At 51.7% G+C, this 19,678-nt stretch overlaps 5 protein-coding genes across 5 annotated transcripts; all 5 read right to left on the bottom strand.

Moving 5' to 3' along the window:
- Positions 1-112: 112 nt before the first annotated feature.
- Positions 113-2,312, bottom strand: BP01DRAFT_423192 (uncharacterized protein; the record flags this gene model as incomplete). Its single annotated transcript, XM_025579615.1, has 1 exon — positions 113-2,312. One exon carries the CDS (start codon positions 2,310-2,312, stop codon positions 198-200), a length of 2,115 nt encoding a protein of 704 aa, XP_025431761.1. The 3' UTR covers positions 113-197.
- A 2,203-nt stretch (positions 2,313-4,515) lies between these two features.
- BP01DRAFT_39175 (GTP cyclohydrolase I) lies at positions 4,516-6,081 on the bottom strand. Its single transcript, XM_025578102.1, has 4 exons — positions 5,615-6,081; positions 5,427-5,560; positions 5,067-5,371; positions 4,516-5,007 (listed from the first exon to the last, which is right to left on the bottom strand). The coding sequence occupies exons 1-4, from the start codon at positions 5,872-5,874 to the stop codon at positions 4,705-4,707; spliced, it is 1,002 nt and encodes a 333-aa protein (XP_025431760.1). The 5' UTR covers positions 5,875-6,081; the 3' UTR covers positions 4,516-4,704.
- A 752-nt stretch (positions 6,082-6,833) lies between these two features.
- Positions 6,834-8,725, bottom strand: BP01DRAFT_356413 (WD repeat RBAP46/RBAP48/MSI1 family protein). Its single transcript, XM_025574949.1, has 6 exons — positions 8,541-8,725; positions 8,416-8,478; positions 8,247-8,352; positions 7,735-8,196; positions 7,192-7,677; positions 6,834-7,128 (listed from the first exon to the last, which is right to left on the bottom strand). The coding sequence occupies exons 1-6, from the start codon at positions 8,557-8,559 to the stop codon at positions 6,954-6,956; spliced, it is 1,311 nt and encodes a 436-aa protein (XP_025431759.1). The 5' UTR covers positions 8,560-8,725; the 3' UTR covers positions 6,834-6,953.
- A 5,382-nt stretch (positions 8,726-14,107) lies between these two features.
- Positions 14,108-16,061, bottom strand: BP01DRAFT_398251 (cytochrome P450; the record flags this gene model as incomplete). Its single annotated transcript, XM_025578535.1, has 6 exons — positions 14,108-14,561; positions 14,687-15,341; positions 15,401-15,469; positions 15,521-15,602; positions 15,670-15,795; positions 15,864-16,061. The coding sequence occupies 6 exons, from the start codon at positions 16,059-16,061 to the stop codon at positions 14,108-14,110; spliced, it is 1,584 nt and encodes a 527-aa protein (XP_025431758.1).
- Positions 16,062-16,243: 182 nt separating this feature from the next.
- Positions 16,244-19,465, bottom strand: BP01DRAFT_339835 (snoRNA-binding rRNA-processing protein PWP2). The gene is made up of 5 exons (XM_025573381.1): positions 19,396-19,465; positions 19,196-19,308; positions 18,638-19,133; positions 18,337-18,584; positions 16,244-18,281 (listed from the first exon to the last, which is right to left on the bottom strand). Exons 1-5 carry the CDS (start codon positions 19,411-19,413, stop codon positions 16,445-16,447), a joined length of 2,712 nt encoding a protein of 903 aa, XP_025431757.1. The 5' UTR covers positions 19,414-19,465; the 3' UTR covers positions 16,244-16,444.
- Between the last annotated feature and the right edge of the window lie 213 nt (positions 19,466-19,678).

The raw sequence follows: 19,678 nt of genomic DNA, 5'->3' as shown, positions 1-19,678 counted from the left end.
TAGTTGTACCCCAAAGTACCACCGAAGACAGACCACGATTCCATCATCCAGCTCCAGTAAACGCCGTATGAACAATTCCCGTGAAACCAACCCCTCGTAAACAATCATTTGCCCCATCTCCATACTACCCCGCCGAAACTGAAGCACGGCTCCCTATCAAAACATGGTTTAAACACTGTACAATACAGTACTCCGATCTACCGGTCTAACCTCACCACCTCCATCCACTCGACCTGAGTTTTCAACGTCGCCATCCGCATCTGCTCATCCCAAGTGACCCTCTGGCCCGCAATGCCGGGAGTCTCGTACTGGTCGTGTCGTCCTTCCCCGCACACGGTCTTGTACATGGCCTGCAGATCCAGCCCTCTGTGCAGGACCTCTCTCATGATCCACTCGTCGGGCCGCAGCAACTTGACTGTCTCGAGTCCGTTCTTCCGTCCGTCGTGTTCGTTTTGCAGATTCCCGAGTTGGTGTTCTTGAGGGTCTTGGGGTAGTAGTGGTTCGGAGGTGTTAGTGTTACTAGTGTTTGTGTCGGTTGGATTGGCAGGTGCAGCGATCATACTAGCGATACTTGTTGCGGTGTTGGTTCCAGTCTCCGCACTACTACTAGTAGCTTCAGCTGCATCATCCTTAGCAACAGCAACAGCAACACCGGCATCACCACTAATTTGAAGTTCACCAGCACCTCCCTCTCCCTCCCCTCGCAACACCGCGGCCAACACCCCCAAATCCCGCCGAGCAAAACACCCGACCCTGACTCCCCACCAGCGCCTCCCCTCCCACCTCTTTGACGCCTCCAGCACCGTATCAACCTGGACCACGAAATACGCCGCGAGAAACAACTCCAGATCCGACCAGAGATTGCGATTGCGCACCGTCCACTCCCGGCGATGATTGTCGGGGATGTCCATCAGAAACCACACCTTGCGGAGGACGAGGTCGGTGCGCGCGGGCAGGACGATGCCCTTGGCGTGGAGAGTGGTGAGGATGGATCTGATGGTGGCGGCGCGGGAGGCGAGCATCAGGAGGTAGGCGAGCTTTGGGGTGATGAGGTTGGTGGACTCGTTGGTTGTGTAGAGGGTGGGGTAGCAGAGGAGGGGGAAGGAGTCGGCGATGGTCATGGTGAGAGGGGCTGGGATGTTACTAGTTTGGTAGACGGGGTGGTTGTGGGTTTGTTGGAGGAGCTGGTGGGTAATGATTGTCGGGAGGTTGGTGTGGAGGGTTTGGTGGAAGGGGCGCGAGACGGTGCTCAGGGTTAGGATCGCCTCGGGGGGGAGGAGGTCGCAGACCATGATGGTGAGGTCCGGGTATTCGGCCAGCGCGGAGATGATGTCGAAGTTGTTGTGCGGGATGATTGTCTGCTGCTCCTTCGCGGGGGTTTCTTCAAGGGGATTCTCGAGGGTGAAGGCGTTGTTGGGGTTGTTGTCGTCGGGGGCAGATGGGTGAGGTGGATGAAGGCGTGGAGGGTGCACAGGTGGCGTGGATCCAGACTCACTCTTGAGTGTTGCCGTTGCTGCTGTTTGAGGCTCAGGCTCAGGCTCCGGTGCGTGATGCTCGTTCTGCTCCCTGGTGCGGCGTGCGACGGAGCGTGTCATGTAGCGAGTTTTTGCGGACCGCTGTGGTGTCTGAGGCGTTTTGTCGTCTTCGGATCCAGATTTGGGTTCTGTTTTGGCACGACGGCTGACCAGCGCGGTCTCCAATCCAGTGACAACTTGCCCAAGAGCTCCCCGTGGCATGATTCGAAGAGGCTGAAGCGGTCCGCTGAACTGCGCAGGAGGCAGCTCAGGCACGGCGAGAACATCGTTTCTGACCTGGAGGAGAACCGGAGCAGTAGGCCGATTCACCACCTCTTGAGCACGAATAGGCGCAATCTTCTCTGGCTGTACGCCCGCAAGAATCTGCTGCCGAATCAGATATTTCTGCAGCGATTTCTCGGACTCGGCCTCGGTAGCGTTTCCCTCCAGCTTAGTAGGAGACACTGTGTCCATGTCGTTGGCTGCGGGAGTCGGTGATGAGGCATCATCATCGGGTCTCTGCGGATGATGCCGAGTAGGCACATTGATTCCAGAGTTGCAGCTGTGCGAAGATACATTGCGCGGGTCAGCAACTCGATACGACCTACTAGCAGATTGGAAGCGCAGAGGTGGGCGACTCGCGCGGCCGAGTGCAGCAGCCCTTGCAAAAGTATTAAGCCGTGCAATTTGCTCGCGCGTCAGACGGCTGCCACGCGGTGGGTGTCGATGTGCAATGTTCTGGCGCGCAGAGCTAGCTCTTCCAGGAGGCCTGTTGTTCATGACGTGACGCAGAATCATTGTGGGTGTGATTTGACGCTGCTCCTGGTCTCGAGCATACTGCTGAGAGCCCGCTTCATGGAAGGGAGGCACGTTTGTTGGGGCCCTAGGCAAATTGTTGTGTGCAGTGGCATGAGTTATGGTTGACTGGGGTTGTTGCTGGGATAGAGTCTGAGGGAGGAACGAGTTCAAGATGAGGCTTGGTTCAGGTCTTTGAGCCACGCCCGAATGAGGACCACGAGGCTGACTTGCTGCAGAAGAACGAAGACTCATGTCTACACCATCATGGGAAGTTTCCAGCGCGGCACCTTGCTGACTGTGTCCGTCATGGCTACTTGTTTTGTGAGTCTCGTTCGCATTTCCCTGTGTTTTGTGTGAGGTAATTGTAATTCTCTCGCTTGTCCACAGGAGAAGCAAGCCCTCGGCGGCTGCCATCTCATCGGAGCTATACACCCTTGCCATCATGATGAGAGCAAGAATCTGTCTGAAACTGCCTTGAGAAGCCAGAAGGCTGCTTGGTTGATCTGTGCGTGAGGCTTCAAAATCAGTGTCATGTCAACAACACGTTGGGTGAGGGACATATTTCTCACTCTCTGGGACACTTACCTCGCTTCCAGCAGGTCGGAATGAATAGAGATTCAGAGCACAGCGGCCAAAGACTGTCGAGAGATGTGTATTGGAGTCTCTGAAACTCTTTTGGATGATAGGACAGAGCAGAAAGTTGGATGATGGTAGAAGAGAAAGACTAGCTGTGCGTGGATGGTGAGATGACGAAGAAACTGGCACCATGGCGAACAAGTACCCCATGCCAAAGGACTGGCGATGCGATCTGAATTTTTAGCACAGTTATTCACTACAAGTCCCGAATCTTGTCCAGACACATTCAGCTGGTGCAAGCATGTTCATTCACTCAGCCTGGAACACGAATCATGGCTGATAGTATGCCTTTCAAGCATTAGTGCTTCAATGTCCGTGACACTTAGATAGCTATTCTGAGTATCGCATAGGACCCCTGGATGTCCTACTCCTAACCTTCACAAAGATAAGCTGCTATTTACGGGGGGTGTCTTGTGTGAAAGAATGCCTGTAGATACAACACTGATTTGAAGGCTGCTAGAGACACTGCCAGTTGTTTCCTCTGCTGCATGAAATCATTCTCTACTACCAATTTTGTTCAGATCCCTCAGCACCAGTTGTATAACTAATCTATTAATTCTAGGAAGCTCTCTCCGATAAAGCCATAGTAGCTTATTCACCAGGTGGCTTGAGGCGTCGAAAGCGCGGCTACGATCGAGATACATCTCCTCTTCTTCCAACACAGGCCGGGGTGGTGTAATCGAGAGACACACTGCACGTCCTAAGGAATTCTGGATCCGAACCCCGGCCCTGGCGAGATCTCTTTTCTTGCTGCTGGCGAGGAAAGAGACATCACGAGGGGGTCATGGGAATCCGGAGCATCAGGCAATGACGATGTCGTTGGTTGGGAACCGCAAACACACACGCGCGCGGGTCGTTACAGGGCTAGATAAATAGGTAGCTTGTCCTCGATCTGAGTATAGGCCCTGGATATAAGAGCTGAACATGATTCAGTCACGTCACCGGCAGAGAACCACATATACCAGGCTGGTCGAAAGACTATATCTTTGGCAAGCAGTTACGAAGTAGAAACATAAGAGAATGTTGGAATCTGAGCTACGCATGCGGTGTTATACAGGACAATGGCACTGTCATTAGGTACCTTGGCATCCCACTTGGTCTAGTAGTCGTGACACCTGACAGATTATCAGGTCAAACTCAAAGTGTTATTGCAGCGGAGAAAGCGTCGCCAGTTCATAGCATGTCTTCTCCATCGAAAACCCGGATAGATAAGATCGAAGTCGAGCGTTCCAAGATAGATATATTTCTCATATACAGCCGACCTCCAATGTACAAAATGATTTTCGTTCGTTCGTTCGTTCGTTCGTTCGCCAATTCTCCAGACATGACCGTCCCAGCCGTACCCGCAGATCCTGATATCAAGTTGAAGAGATATTAATATGTTGTGTTATGTTGAATCATCCAATTACACCGCCAGGATGTTCTCGGTGCTGCAAAGTATTGAGGGAGCAGCATGCAGTCTTGTTGTTTATCGAATGTTCCCCACGAAGTCCCCGAGAAAAATTGTGACGTCTTTCTGGTAGGGCTTTGTGACCGCCAAGAATCTATGCAAAAGTAGAAGGCAACATGCGACTCTCCGGTGTCACAGTTTACAAAAAAGACAAGAAAAAGAAGTAATGCCAGCATAAATACCCAATGAATGACCTGTTGAAAGGTATAGACCGCCGTTAACTCCTTAAATCATGAAACCATCCAGTGTTAAAACGAGAGGGGCAGCAAGTGCGTCGCAGAAGTAAGGTGAGAGGGTATCACGACACTATCTTCGGTTCAAGAGATTAAGGAACTCCTCGCGAGTCTTAGCGCTGGAGCGCATGCAACCAAGCATGCAGCTAGTAGTGGTGGTGCTGCTAGTCTTCTGCACGCCACGCATGACCATGCACAGATGGGCGGACTCCATGACGACTCCGACACCCCGAGGCTTTAGGACTTCGGATATTGCCAGAGCTACTTGCTTTGTCAGACGTTCTTGAACCTGTAGACGACGGGAGAACATCTCCGCCAGACGAGCCAGCTTAGAAAGACCAAGAACGCGACGGTCGGGGATGTAACCGATGTGCATCTTTGAGAAATCTAATCAGCTTCTCAAGTTCTGCCAATAGAGGTAGGTAGGCATCTTACCTTGCCCATGAAGGGAACCATGTGGTGCTCGCACAGCGAGAACACCTCGATATCTTTGACGATAACCAGCTCATCATGATCTTCATGGAAAACAGCACCGTTGACGAGATCCCGGACGTTCTCTTCGTATCCCTTGGTGAAGTAGAGCATAGCCTTGGCATATCTCTCGGGTGTTTCCCGCAGTCCCTCTCTCTCGGGGTCTTCTCCGACGCATTCCAAGATAGTTCTGACCGCACCTGCAAGCTTCTTGATGCGCTCTTCATTCTCCTCGGGAGTGGACTCCAACCGCGCCCGGGTACCAGGGCCTGCAGAAGAAGCGGATTAGACATGGCCTCCCCGTCAAGGAACACATTTACTCACAAGGCCAACTCAGTCCGTCAAAATCAATGGGAGGGAACAGGGTGTAAGGGCTGGCTGGTCGGCTCTCGTTGGCAGGCGGGGTCAGGGCACCGGCTTCATCTCTGGCATCGCGAGCTGGATCCCTCAGAGTAGGTCTATGTGGGACATCAGTATGGAAGCAACCGCAAAGGAAGAGCCAGTGAACATACCTAGTAGTCAGAGAACCAGAAGGAGTATCGTCTTGGTACTGGCTGGAATCGCCGACAGGACGAATGTTCTCGGGCAGCTCGGCGAACTCCACAGGCACGCGAGGAGTGAAGGACGAACGAATAGAGGAGTTGAGACTCTCGCGCTCACGAGCGTCCCGGGAGCCCGTGGACAGATGAAGGGGAGATCCGCCGTTCAACATGTGGGAAGGGATGGCGGACCTGGGCTTGGGGCCATGAGGAGGGGAGGTTCCGGAGGCCATGACTCAATTGGAGGGGAGAAGTGGGATGTATGGGATGGATGTATAGGTGGGGAGAAGACGAACTGGACAACACGTCCTTGATATATATTGGAGGAGGGCACAGGGGAGATCCCAAAGTCCAATCCACAGCAAGACAAATTTGACTATCAATGAATCCGATAACTTTTCCTCCGATGAGGGACGAGGAAAAGAAGGAAAAAAAAAAAAGGCTCGCCGTTGAGCGCGGCGTTAGCTTTTCGGAGCGAGAGGAACCCCCTCCGATCTCAGGTGTTCTGTGCTCACCGCCTGCAGTCTCATCCAATCACTTAGTTCAATGCACGCGCTGACACGAGGGGCAAATTGCCGCTAGTGTGGATTATTAGCTCATTCTACCTAGACTGATTTCACCATTTCTCCCATGCCCCGAACTCCGGCCTGCGATCATTTCTACAACCTCTTACTGCCCGGATCTGAAACAGCTTGAAAACTATCTACCTCCAGAGCATTGACTTGTCTACTCATTGAAAAGAGTAACTGATGTCTTGAAGTTGTAGCCTTCAAGCTAAGCTAAATGCATCGAATCCACGGGGTCGGAGGAAAATTGCTTGGCAGCTGCACGCCCCCTACCCCGCATCATGATCTACACCAGCATCTGCGGCGATTTCAAGGTTGAGCCTTGTAATGCTGCTGCTCATTGTCGGGCCTAGCTTATCGGCTTCAGCGTTTGGTATACTTATCTAGTTGAAATAGTGATGAGTCCGTAGCTGCCGGATCCTTGCCTCGTAGATACCAGCTACATAATAAGAGATCGCTGACGGATTCTCAAAGCAATGTACGTCGACTGTTTGCCCTCACTGTAGCCACGGCTTTAGATCATGTACCTTTCAGGATTTATTTTCTATGCACTAGTTTGTCATTGTTACAGAAGGCATGTTAAGCTCAACTACAGAGGGCTCATTTGCTACGATTTCGCTCCCTGGTTTGGAAACCCCGCTTGGCTGCAGCAGCAAGACGTGTAAAGGCGTTACATGAAGCAGAACAACCGCTCAAGATAGGTATCAATATAGACTTCGAGTTTTCATATTACAGTCAATGCCAGCTCATGGCTCCAGCTCCTCAGTTGGCACATCCTCCAAATCTTTGCCCACAATGGCGTCAGCCACCTTCCACACCTGCAACAGATTGTCTTCCGCAGCAGAGCAGAGAACCCAGGGGTCATTGAGGTTCCAGCTAAAGTCGGAAATCCGGTTGGTGTGGCCACCATGCATAAAGAGACTGTAGTTAATTGGCTTAGCGGACGTGCTCATGTGCGAGTTTCTTAGAGTGTGGAAGACTTACAGTTCTGGCGGTCCATCCTGGGCGTCCTCAGGGGTCTGCTCCTCGCCGGCGCGGCTGAGATCCCAGAACATGATCTTGCGGTCGTAACTTGCACTGGCCAGCACAGCTTCTTCAAAGGGGTGCCAGGAGAGGGATGTCACGGAATCGTTGTGACATTCGAGGGCGTGCAACTTCGTTTTCAGATTGCGAAGATCCCACAGACCAATGGACTTGTCGGCCGACCCCGTCGCCAGGACAGTTTCAGCAGCAGGGTTGAACGCGATAGCATTGATAGCGTCCCGGTGTTGGCCCTCTGCGGAAGCGGCCGCGCGGTTCGTCTCAGCCTCACGGATATCGATGATTTGGAGGGTGATATCGTCGGATACCGTTCCGATTAGAGAAGAGTGCAGAGGGTGATATTGCACATCGTTGACAATTGAAGAATGGTGTGTGTAGGTTCGAACTGGCTTCAGCGCTTTGTTACCCTTGGTGTATGTCGTCAGATCCCTGTCAACTTGATTAGTCAGGGACCTTAGGGGTAATCGCTGAGTCTATTGCTCTTACCAAAGACGAACGGTCTTGTCCTCGCTACCTGTCACGAGGTGACCGGCAGTGTGGGGACTCCAGCTAAGACCGAAACCTTCTCGCGTATGGCCAAGCAGCTCCATCTGAGGGTTAACCGTCCCAGTGGGCAGGCTAGGGTGCTTCGAACGATCCCAGATCATGACCCGTCCATCCGTGCACATCGTCGCAATGATATTGGGATTCTGCGGTTGATAGCGAGCTTTGTTGACTTCACCCTTGTGGTCGATCTTCTGCACAATATTGAACTTGATCTCCATGGGCGCCTTCTTGGAGCTGCCGCCGTACCCGCCAATCTCGCCGCGCTCCTCATCGTAATCATCTGGGTTAGGCACCGTAGGATTAGGAAGCTGTACATGAGCGATTTGCAGGTAGTTTTGCGCATCACTCGACGTGTGTGTGCCGATGAGTAACCGATGAGTAGAATACGGCTTATCAGGAACCCTAAATCGTGTCAGGATGGATTCAAGCTGAGAATTGACATATGCGCATACTCTTGCTTATCGGGTAGCCATTGTGTTGTGAGTGTAGGCCATTCAAGTGCCGTACTAAGGATCATATCATAGAGAAATGGAGCGTTCTTCTTCCATGTCTTGTACTCTGGTGTAACACTTTAGTTGCCATTCAGTTGCCTCTCGAGTCGAAGCCAGATATGGTGCATACCTTCATTGATGATCTTCTCCTCGGTGCGCTCCTCTTCCTGTTCCTCCTGCTCCTCAACAAAAGCTAATGTGGGTAAGGGTTAGAAAGGACGCTCGCGCAGCACATTTCGCAGAAGGGCTTCCTACTTTCGTCGTATGGCTCCATTGCGTCTATCAGCTGAATATTATATGAAATATAGTTGCGGCCAGCAAGTGCCCTGTCGCGAGTGTGATATTAGTGAAGTGTGAAATAGACAGCAAGTCAGAGAAGCCTGGTTTCAGAGAGCTTGAAGGGCTAAGCAGCAGCGCAGAGAGTGAGCTTCCTGTTCGCACTGGGCGAAACGCGACTTTGCCGTTGACGGCGCGTTAATGGCCGCCCGAAGGAACTAACCCTGAATGGACAGAGAGGGGCTTGGCAGCTCACATGATGCCAAGTCTCTTACTTCGTGCCTGAGGCAGTTCCTGCGAGCTGTAGTCGGAGTCATTCATCATCGGACATGCTTCGCCGCCGCCCACTTGAATCTCTTCACTACCTTACAGTTCACCATTCTTCCCTCTGGTGTCATATAGGCGCTTTCGCCGCCACCGTCAAGCTTCCCCTTTTCTCTTTCCATCTTCCCTCTGTTAATTTCTGTGTCCATATACTTCTTTGAGGATACCCAGTCGTTTCCATTTCTCTGCGACCACCCCTCACGCCGTGCGCTGGATGATTCGCCTCAGAGCTTGGAGCTTCACTGAATATTGACGACCACCACTTACACCACTCCTGCAACGATTTCACGACTCAGACGGCGGCCTTTGTCTCCTGGATATCATCACGTCTCTAGAGCCTACACCTACGCTAGATTTTATTTACATAATTCACCATGGGTGTTCCCAAGTTCTTCCGCTGGCTGAGCGAGCGGTATCCCGCCATCTCGCTACTGATTGCAGAGAACCGGATTCCTGAATTCGACAATCTGTACTTGGATATGAACGGTATCATTCACAATTGTACCCACAAAGACAGCGATTCACCTACATTCCGCATGACCGAAGATAAGATGTTCATCGCCATCTTTAACTATATTGAACACTTGTACGGCAAAATCAAACCCAAGAAGTTATTTTTTATGGCTGTCGATGGCGTGGCTCCCCGCGCGAAGATGAACCAACAGCGTGCGCGACGTTTCCGTACGGCGCTGGACGCTGAGGTGGCGAAGGAGAAGGCAATTGCTCAGGGCATCGAAATGCCCAAAGAAGACCCTTTCGACAGCAATTGTATTACCCCGGGAACTGAGTTCATGGCCAAACTGACTGAACAATTGAAATATTTCATCAACAAGAAGATTTCAGAGGACAAGGACTGGCAGGGAGTTGACATTGTGCTTTCAGGCCACGAGACTCCTGGTGAGGGCGAGCATAAAATCATGGAGTATATCCGGCATGCGAAAGCACAGCCTGGCTACGACCCTAATGTTCGCCACTGTCTCTACGGTCTGGATGCTGACCTGATCATGCTGGGCCTGCTGAGCCACGATCCTCATTTCTGCCTTCTCCGTGAGGAGGTCACTTTCGGTCGCCAGGTCTCGAAGAAACCCAAAGAACTTGAGCACCAAAATTTCTACCTCTTGCATCTTTGTATGGTCAGAGAGTACTTGGAGTTAGAATTTCAGGAGTTAGAACAGGAGGGTGTTCTTAATTTCCCCTTCGACATGGAAAGAGTCATTGACGATTTCATCTTGATGGCATTTTTCGTCGGGAACGACTTTTTGCCCAATTTACCCAACCTGCATATCAACGAAGGTGCTTTAGCATTGATGTTCAAGACCTACAAAGAGATTCTACCTAAGATGGGTGGTTACATTAATGAACAAGGTGTTATTCACATGGAGCGGCTGGGCATGCTCCTGGACGCCTTGAGCAGCGTCGAGTATCGCTTTTTTGAAGCCGAGTTTTCCGATGCTCGATGGCTTCAAGCTAAGAAGACTGGTGCTACTGAGGTACATGAGAAGCCGAAGGGGCTCACAATAACTCCAGCCCAGAAGGAGCTTCTCAAAGATGTGAAAAAATACGTGCTGAACCGTCCTGAGAAAGCGTCGGAGTCTAAGCCTCTTGATTTTCCCACTACGCTGCCTGCTCGTGATCGCAAGTTCGTGGAACAGCTAGCAGGCGATCTTCGCCTTCCTTGGACCACCGTTTCCGATGAGGAAGGCGACCGCTTCATCCGAGTCGAGCTGCCTGCAAATGAGAATGACGATAGCGAGGAGGAGGAAGACGAAGAGGCCACTTTGGCTGTACAGCGGATAATCCGAAAGTACGAGAACGCAAAGGTCCAGGAGCTGTCGGCTGAAGAGGCCCAGGAAGCCGCTGAGAAGAAGTACGAAGAAAAGTTTCAAGAATGGAAAAACCAGTACTATGTTGGTAAATTCGGGTGGGGGCTAGATAGCCACGAAGAGATGAAGGAATTGACTGAGAACTACGTTCAAGGTCTCCAATGGGTCCTGTATTACTATTACAGAGGCATTGCGTCCTGGCCTTGGTTCTTCAAGTATCACTATGCCCCGATGATCTCTGGTAAGTGTGACATGCGATCATCTGAAAACCAACCACTAATTCGGCACAGATGTGAAGAAGGGTCTGAAAGCAGACACAAACTTCCGACTTGGAAAGCCTTTCAGGCCTTATGAGCAGCTAATGGGGGTGTTGCCTGATCGAAGCAAAAAAACTGTTCCTGCGGCGTACCATGAATTAATGACTTCACCGGACTCGCCGATTATCGATTTTTATCCTCGCGACTTCGAATTGGATATGAATGGAAAGAAGATGGAGTGGGAGGCTGTTGTAAAGATCCCATTCATTGACGAAAAGCGCCTGCTCGCCGCCTTGGCTACTAAGGAACATCTACTGACCCCCGAAGAAAAAGCAAGAAACGGCTTTGGGGCCAGTCTGAAGTTCACTTACTCGCCAGACGTGCAGTTCACCTATCCATCTTCACTTCCTGGCATCTTCCCCGATATTCCTAATTGTCATTGTATCGAAAACGTGTTCGATCTGCCCACCATGGACGGACTTGAGCCATACATCGGCCTGATGGATGGAGTACACCTCGGAGCGTCAGCTCTGGCTGGGTTTCCCAGTCTAAAAACACTGCCCCATGTGGGTCAGCTAGGGTTCCATGGAGTCTGTGTATTCCAACAGGAAAGTCGCAATGAGAGCATGGTCATTACTGTACTGGATCCCGGAAGCAGATCGAGCGCTGAGTTGGCCAAGCTGAAGCTCGGTCAGCGGGTTCATGTTGGCTACCCGTTCTTACAGGAAGCGCTGGTTATTCGTGTGTCGGACGAGCTCTTTGATTATCTTCGCCCAGACGGCGAGCAGCACGTGGTTGCTATTCCCCACACCCCAGCTCAGATCGAGCAATGGAAGAAGAAAGCGGATAAGATTGAAGCAGCATATAGCAAGAGACTTGGTACCATAATTGGTCCAGTTGAGTCTATGGTGCATGTACAGCTACTCAAGGGCTTGATCAAGACTGATCAGGGTGCTACTGTCAAAGAATTTGGCGATATTACTGGGCAGGAAACCGATTACGCCCTACAGTTGGTTGTGGATGATGTCATCAATCCTGACGAACGCTTCATTGAGAGAGACGCTCTTCCCATTGAAGAAGAGTTCCCTGAGGGTTCTCGGGCGTTCTTCCTTGGGGACTATAATTATGGACGTCCTGTGCATGTCACTGGGCACAGCGACGGCAAAGTCAACGGTATGATCGCGGCAGTTAAACGCCGGGAGCCCGAATTTGGGAGAGAGCGCGCCAAAAACGCTGAACGACTCTGCCCTTACATGCCCTCGTATGCAATCGCCCGCAGCCTCCGCCTGAACCCTCTCGTTTTAGCCAAAATTACGTCTTCATTCTCGGTCGATATCGAGGGCCAACGGGTGAATTTGGGTCTGAACCTCAAATTCGAGGCGCGCAAGCAGAAGGTACTTGGTTATTCGCGCCGTGGCGATTCTGGATGGGAGTTCAGTCAGAAAACTGTTGATTTGTTGCAGCAGTATATGATCAAGTTCCCTGAATTCATCGCGGGTATTCAACGCAATCCTCAGAACGATCGGTATACGCCAACCGATTTCTACCCGGAGGAGATTGCTCTGTTGAAGATGCAAGAGATCCGAGACTGGCTTAAATCCATTGAAGCCAAGAACTTTGAGCGCGTCCCTCTGGAGGCGGAGCAGCTGGATTCGGACGTCGTGAAGCTGATCGAGCAGGATGCTGATCAGCTTGTCCGCAGCCAACCGCAAATGCAAGTCCAAGCGATCCGCGGTGTTCCCCGAAGCGCCCTTCTGCGGCCGTCTGATGTCGAGCAGCGACTGCAAAACCAAACGTTCAAGCTTGGTGACCGGGTAGTCTATGCTCAGGATTCGGGCAAGGTACCTATCGCTACTCGAGGAACGGTTGTGGGTCTCACCCGGACATCACGGGCTGTCTTGCTGGATGTTGTTTTTGACGTCTCCTTCATGAGCGGCACGACCCTCGGAGACCGTTGTTCCCCTTTCCGCGGACAGACCGTGCTCGCCTCCTCTGTCCTCAACGTCTCCTATCGCCAGCTCCTTGCCTCGACTCGGGCAGCTGACGCACAACAACAAGCCCAAGCCACCCCACTGACCACTGGCGGCTACGGTGCCCCCGTCGGGCCAGGCGGACAGGGCCAGCTGAGAGAAGCTGCCGCCCCAGCGCCGCTGGGCAACTCGTACCGCGGCGCTCTAACCGGAATGGCAGGTCGTGGACGAGGTGGAAGAGGTGCACCGAACGGCGTGGGAGCTCAGACAACCCTCCCATTCCGTCCCCAGTCCAACGGCGGCCAGATCGCAGATGGTGCATCTCGCGGTGGCCGCGGTCGGGGCGGAGGTCGTGGTGCCGGTGCCCCTCGCGGAGGAGCAGGTCGCACTCGCGGAGGATACCACGCGGTCGACAATAGCGACCCCGACGCCGGTGTCCTCAAGACTAACCCGAATTTCCGGCCCAAGAACTACACCCAAGTCCCGCCACCGCAGACGCTGAATCAGCGTGGTCGTGGGCGTGGGGGTGCACGTGGAGATCGGGGTGGTAATGGGTTCCGGGGTCGTGGTCGTGGGCGCGGAACTGCGGCTGTTGTTGATGGGAACTGAGTAAATGTGTGTTGTATTCTAATCTGAGGGAGGAACGAGTGGTCTGGTCAGCGGCTAGACTCCATTGTTGTCTATTTAGGAATATATATTCTTGGTAGGAACATGTATTCTTGGTAGAGAGATACGTGTTCCGGTCAGAAATTGAGTCTCTCGACGAATCATACTTTACTTGATACTCCCCCAACGGTGTGCGTCTGTGTTTCACGTCATAGATTAACTTCAATTATTTAAAGTGCGAATGCTTCTGCAACCGTAGGCAAGTGAAGTACAAGTTACACCTTTTTTTCTTTTTTTAAACTCAAAGGCTCTTCCCCTGCTGGGTAGCGTCACACAACATATCATTCTTGAGCATAAACCATACAGACACGATGTCAAGACCTAGATTCCCGATGTCGATGCAGTATTCCCATCCGTAGCACCCATAATAAAGATTATTCTTCTCAACCTGCGACACAAACACCCCGCAGAGCACTTCAGCCAGGACCAATAAGTTGTAAGATGGAGTAAACAATCTCACAACGGACACGCTATTCGATGGTGACCGCGGTGCCATCTCTCAAACCTCATCCTCCCCTTGCCCTTTCCCTGATCAACACCCTAGTACCAGGATTCGGTAACACGAACTCCCCAACCCCCAAGTTAGCTGGTCTTTTCCTCTCACCAGGAAAGAACCGGAGATCGTATTGTATAAGCAAATGACTCAGCGCCACAGCCACCATGCGCGACGCAAGGTGTCGGCCAGGACACGAAGCCGCCGCGTGACGGTGACCCCATCCGAAATGCAGATTGACGGGACTTATATCCGTGAGGCCGCTGTTGAAGGCGACAGCGTTGCGGAGACGGGTATCAATGGTGTCCGGGGAGACGAGGTTCCACACCGCGAAGGGGTCGTGAGTCCAACGGAAGGAGTCGAAGCGGTGGGCGTTTGGAATGATAGTTGGATCCCGCGAGAGGGGGCCGGCTGGGAAACAGATTTGGGTGTTGGGAGGCAGGGTCAGATTTCGTGCTTGTTGGTGTCTGCTTTTATCAAGTGGAAAGCTGTGCGCGTCGAGAAGAGTGTAGCTTGGTGTTACTGTTTGTTGTGCTCCCCAGGTTAGTAGGGTTTGAACAAATTTGAGAGAGAGAGGTTGAGCATAGGATACGAAAGAAATACTTTGGTTGAAGACTTACGCTCACTAAGAGGATTCCATCTCAACGACTCCCGCAGAAAACTGTCCATGAGATACTGGTACGGCCGGTTCGATTTGAGGTCCCATGCGTCTTCTTGCTCGTTGAAGGTCATGATCGTCTCAATCTCGGTGCGAAGGGGACCAAGTGTCTCAGGCTGTGTGAGGGTGTCGTATACAGCATGCGTGACGACGTTGGTAATTGGGTATACGATCAAGAGGGCTATTGTTGACATCAAAGCTTTGGCGATGTTGGTGGGATCACGATCGTAATTGGTCTCAGCTGTGTCCATAACCCATTGCATGAGGTCCTCGGGCTTCTTATATGTGCTGTCAGTGAGTTCTCTGTGACGGCGCAATTCGATCCTTGGGACGAGAAGCTCGGTTTGGGCCCAGTGGGCTTTTGTGCGGGCTCGGCGCAGGCTTGGGAGGAGCCATGCGATGGGGGCTCGCAGGAACCGAGGGACTGGGCGCAGAAGAATGATGGTCGTGAGGATGTCGGTTGTGTACGCAGTGACCGTTTCGAGCCATAAGTCATTGAGGCAGAGCTCTTCACCAACGGTGAAGCGGGCAGTGGCACGGCTTATGAGTTTAAGGACGAGTCTGTAGAGGTTGGCGGAGGTCCATTTATCTGCAGAGTCTTGATTTAGTCAAGGGGTGTCATTGAAGAAAATTTTAGTCATGACATACACTGGCATCTGGGGACTACCCTGCAAAGCGCCTTATGGAACTCTTCATTAAATTGACCGGCAATGTGCTCTCATATAATGTCAGAAAGGGACAATATAGAATGTAGAGCAGACTTACGACGATTGCGGCGATCCATGCCGGTGACTGCACAAGATACATTTGTGCTCCCTTTGAACAGGTCAGTATACTCTCCAAGGAAATTCTACATATGAGATGATATGATTAGTGGTGACTTTGCATTGCAACCTTCATGTATCATCTTGACTCACCTTGTGGCGCGCTCTGATAGCGCTCAACTTGGTTATGGGCAAGTGTTCTATTTCCCACAGCCACTTCAGCGGCAGTACAACCAAATCACCATCTGCGGTCAGCAGTCGAAATGCACGGTCCTTGTACTAAAGAAATATGTGAAATTATCAGTTCAGCCTCTTCCGAGCAGATTCATGGTCGCAACAGACAGTACCTTTTCGTATCCGTGGGCAATCTGATTCCGCGCATTAAAATAGAACATGACCCTGTTGATGAGATCGGGAAGGAACCATTTGTAACGAACGGTGGGCAGTGGGTCAATCTCATTGTGATGAACGAGAGCGAAGTAACAGATAACAAGGCAAATAATGAGTGCGATACTGGGTGAGAAAGGGAAGTTTATCCCCCCCATACGATTGAGGAAGTTCATGGTTAATGGAAGCATGGATTGGTATGGAGGTGGAGAGAGAGTGAGAAGATGAGAATGAAGCGAAATGTGAGGTGCGAGCAAGTCTTTTGAAGTTGGGTCAGGTTCATACCTTCTACTTACAGCAAGTCAGGTGGATTCACTGCAGAGGCAGCAAAATTACTCTGAAGATTCTTCATTATATGGTGTATATGCGCTACATATCCTATAAACATAGCATCATCGAGACTCCAAACTTTTTGGTGCCCCCTTTTTTCTTTCCAGGTATACCACATAATCAACGCCAGGAGCACATGCGAGGCCAAACACATGACCAGAGGAGAACAGGAATAACAGAAGTATAAAGGTACACAGACAGGACATACAATTCATTCAAGGCCCATCCACTCACCATCATCGCCTTCCGCCGCTGTATCTTCCAAGACCTGGTCTCCGCCAGTGGCAGCATCTTCATCGCCGTTGAGAGCAGCCAGAACAAGACTAGGCTGCTTCTTGCCTGCAAGCACAGGTTTCGCAAGGAGGAAGTTGAGATCATAGATGTTCTTGTCTGTCAGTCTCTTCAAGCTACTGTGAATCTCATCGATAGCACGCTGGACAGCACGAAGCTCTGGTGCAAATGTTCCCGCATTCTCCTTGAAATAGCGACCATGGAAGCTGAAAAGAGACTCAATCCACAGCAGGTTGAACTCCAGGTGTGGAGTTTCCTCGGCAGCATGGGCGACAAAGCGAAGTAGGCGGGGAAGGTAAACAGTTGGCACGGCGCGCACGACATGGGGAATATCGGCGGGAGGAATCGCTTCATGAACTGCCCGGATGAGATTCTTCTCGTTCAGGCGGAATGCCATGATGAACGCCTTGAGGAACGTGCTGTCATCATCCGTCTGGCCGGTCGCTGCGGCCTGCTTGGCGGCGTCAAGGGTAGCGATAATACTAGACGGAGTGATCGAAATATCCAGGTCGTAAGGATCAAACACTACATCATTATCCAGACTGTAGATGAGAAGACCTTCCGTGGAGGCTGCGCAGAATGAACGGCCAGCCGGCGAAAAGTCTACCCCTGTGACCCGAACTTCCGGTCTGACTTTCCGAGATCCAGGGTCACCACGCTTCGCGCCAGGGAGGTTGCGATCTATGCGCGCTTCCGCATCTGAAGCCTCGCCTGTCTCATCGATAAGCTCGCGAGGGCCAGCCTCCGTCATATTGCGACTATTGAGAATCTCCTGAGTGCCTTCGAGGGAAGTGTTGACTGACACGGTATATTTATTCACCATCGATCCAGTCCTCACATCATACAAACAGATATACTTGCTGTTTCCAGCAGCCAGGATACAGCTGCCATCCGCACTGTACTTGATGCAACGGAAGGACTTCGTTCCTGCAGCATTTGCGGCAGTTTGACGGTCAGTGGTCTTCCGTCCTCCTGAGACGTCACGACGGCCGTCAACGCCACCAATCTGTACAGCATCATTAACAGACCAGAACGTCAATTGGCCGTCTAAACTCGATGCTGCAACCTGCTTGCCATCAGGTCTGAAAGCAACGTCCAGAACATCGGCCTGCAGGTGAAGGGGTTCACTCGTCTGCGTACGGCCGAAGATGCTCCAAATCCGAACCGTGTGATCCCAGCTACCACTCACCAAGTGGTTACCGTCGGCTGCAAATGAGAGGGCCGAGACGGGACCCTCATGACCGGCGAGTTGATCGAGCAATTGTCCCGTTTGCACGGACCAGACATGGATATCGAACGAGTCCGGAGAGCCGGCACAAACAACCTCGCCGCTGGGATCAACAGCGAGTGAAGAGAAAGACAACCGCGTCGGAGCAGTGAAAGTCCGGAAGTTTCGATAGCGAATAAGATCCCATGCTCTAATGGAACCGTCCAAAGATGCTGTGAACAGAACATTTCCTTTCTTGGAGAATTCGCATGCCGTGACACCGCTTGTATGTTCGGTGAAGGTCACAATGCAGAAGCCAGATTTGACATCCCAGACCTTGATCTTTCCGTCGTCTGCTGCGGTCACAATTCTTTGACCGTCAGGAGAATAGGTTAAAGTGTTCATAGAATCTAAGTGACCTTGTTGTTTCAAGATGTATGATTCGGACTGCCATTCCCACACCAGTAATTGCCCGTGTTGAGAGGATCCGAATGCCAGCCATTCACCCGACTTGTTGATGATCACGCAGTCAATGTTGCTTTGAGAGACACTGCGCTGAGGTTAGTCTTGTCTTATGATCTTATACCGTGGGGCCAAAGAAATACCTCAATTGATGGATTTGATTGAACTCGGGCATGTCATATAGCCCGAACAAGCCGTTAGAGAACCCAACAACCAAAAGATTCGTGGGCGCATGGAAGGCAGCGCAGTTGACCTTGGCATCGTTTTGCATGAAGAAGTCCTTCTTGACAATCCTCCAACGCGCGTCCGCAATATCTTCCATGGTTTCCGGATCCTTCTTCGTGACGTATTCCCATCGGAAAACAGCTCCATCGGAACTGATTGTGTAGATCTACACATGCTTAGCGTATGACTACAGTGGGGGGCGATTGTTCGCAAACTCACTGATTCCTGGTCGGCGGAAAAGTAAGCGGCTTTAACCCCTTGACGATGGCCAGCCAGCGTGGTGGGCTCAAAGCCCTCTTCCGGGTCCAAACTCCATATCCGGGCGGTCAAATCCTTGGAGGCTGTGATCAGGAAGCGGGAGTCACTCGACCATTCAAGATGTTGGATCACATCAAAATGGCCGGCAAGATCGCGGTGTAGAACGAATGGCGCGAACTCAATTTCTCCATTGTTATCGACTCCGGGCGTTGTGGGTGTGTTCCAAAACTGTAGCCGTCTTCCTACACCCACGGCGAAGAACCGACCGGACGGGGCAAACTTGAGGGCGGAGACGCGGCCCTTGAAAGAGAAGTGGTGAATCACAATTCTGCGCGGGAAATTGGTCAAGATGGCGCGGCCATTCTCGTCGATTGTTAAAAGGAGCTTTCCATTCGGGGAGAGTGCCAGATGGTCGATATTGGTGCGATGTGCGAAGGGAAGAGTATAGGAAGTGTTACTTCGCGAATGAGACTGTGTTAGTACACTGAAGTTACATGCACAGAGCGCAAGAGTACATACTGAACCAAGTCGAAGACCGAGACCTGATTGCCCACCGGGGAGAGCAGAGAATTGCCATCAGGTGTGAAGAGCAGATTACCTTTGCGATAAACCGTCCCCAGTAGGTTGGAAAACTAGATATAGCTGTTAGTGGCAACGATTCCTCGCTCTGCCCACCTTTTCTCCCCTCAGAATGTAAGGTCCAAGAGCAATAAACCCACCTTGAAATCCGTCTTCATTGTCGGCAACCGGATCCGTTTAAACCGCAGCAAGCCTTCGCCTAGTCTTCAATTCATCGGTCGATCTTCAAAAAAATCGGCCCTGCCCGAAACGGACGATAAGGAGCGGATCGACAGTTCCTCCGACCCGGAGCGCATTAGTCTTCAATAGTGCTAGCGCCATCCGGGGGCCTTAGTTGATCGATTAGTCCTCTCCGGGACACTTGAGAGCCTGAGGCCTCTATTCCCCTCAAGTCCACTCGCTTGTTTGCATTCTGTTTGTTTC

The sequence above is a fragment of the Aspergillus saccharolyticus genome, assembly GCF_003184585.1.
Source record: "Aspergillus saccharolyticus JOP 1030-1 unplaced genomic scaffold BP01scaffold_13, whole genome shotgun sequence".
Taxonomy (NCBI): Eukaryota; Fungi; Ascomycota; class Eurotiomycetes; order Eurotiales; family Aspergillaceae; genus Aspergillus; species Aspergillus saccharolyticus.
Note: the sequence above shows the minus strand (reverse complement) of the source record. Positions and strands in the feature narration are given on the sequence as shown.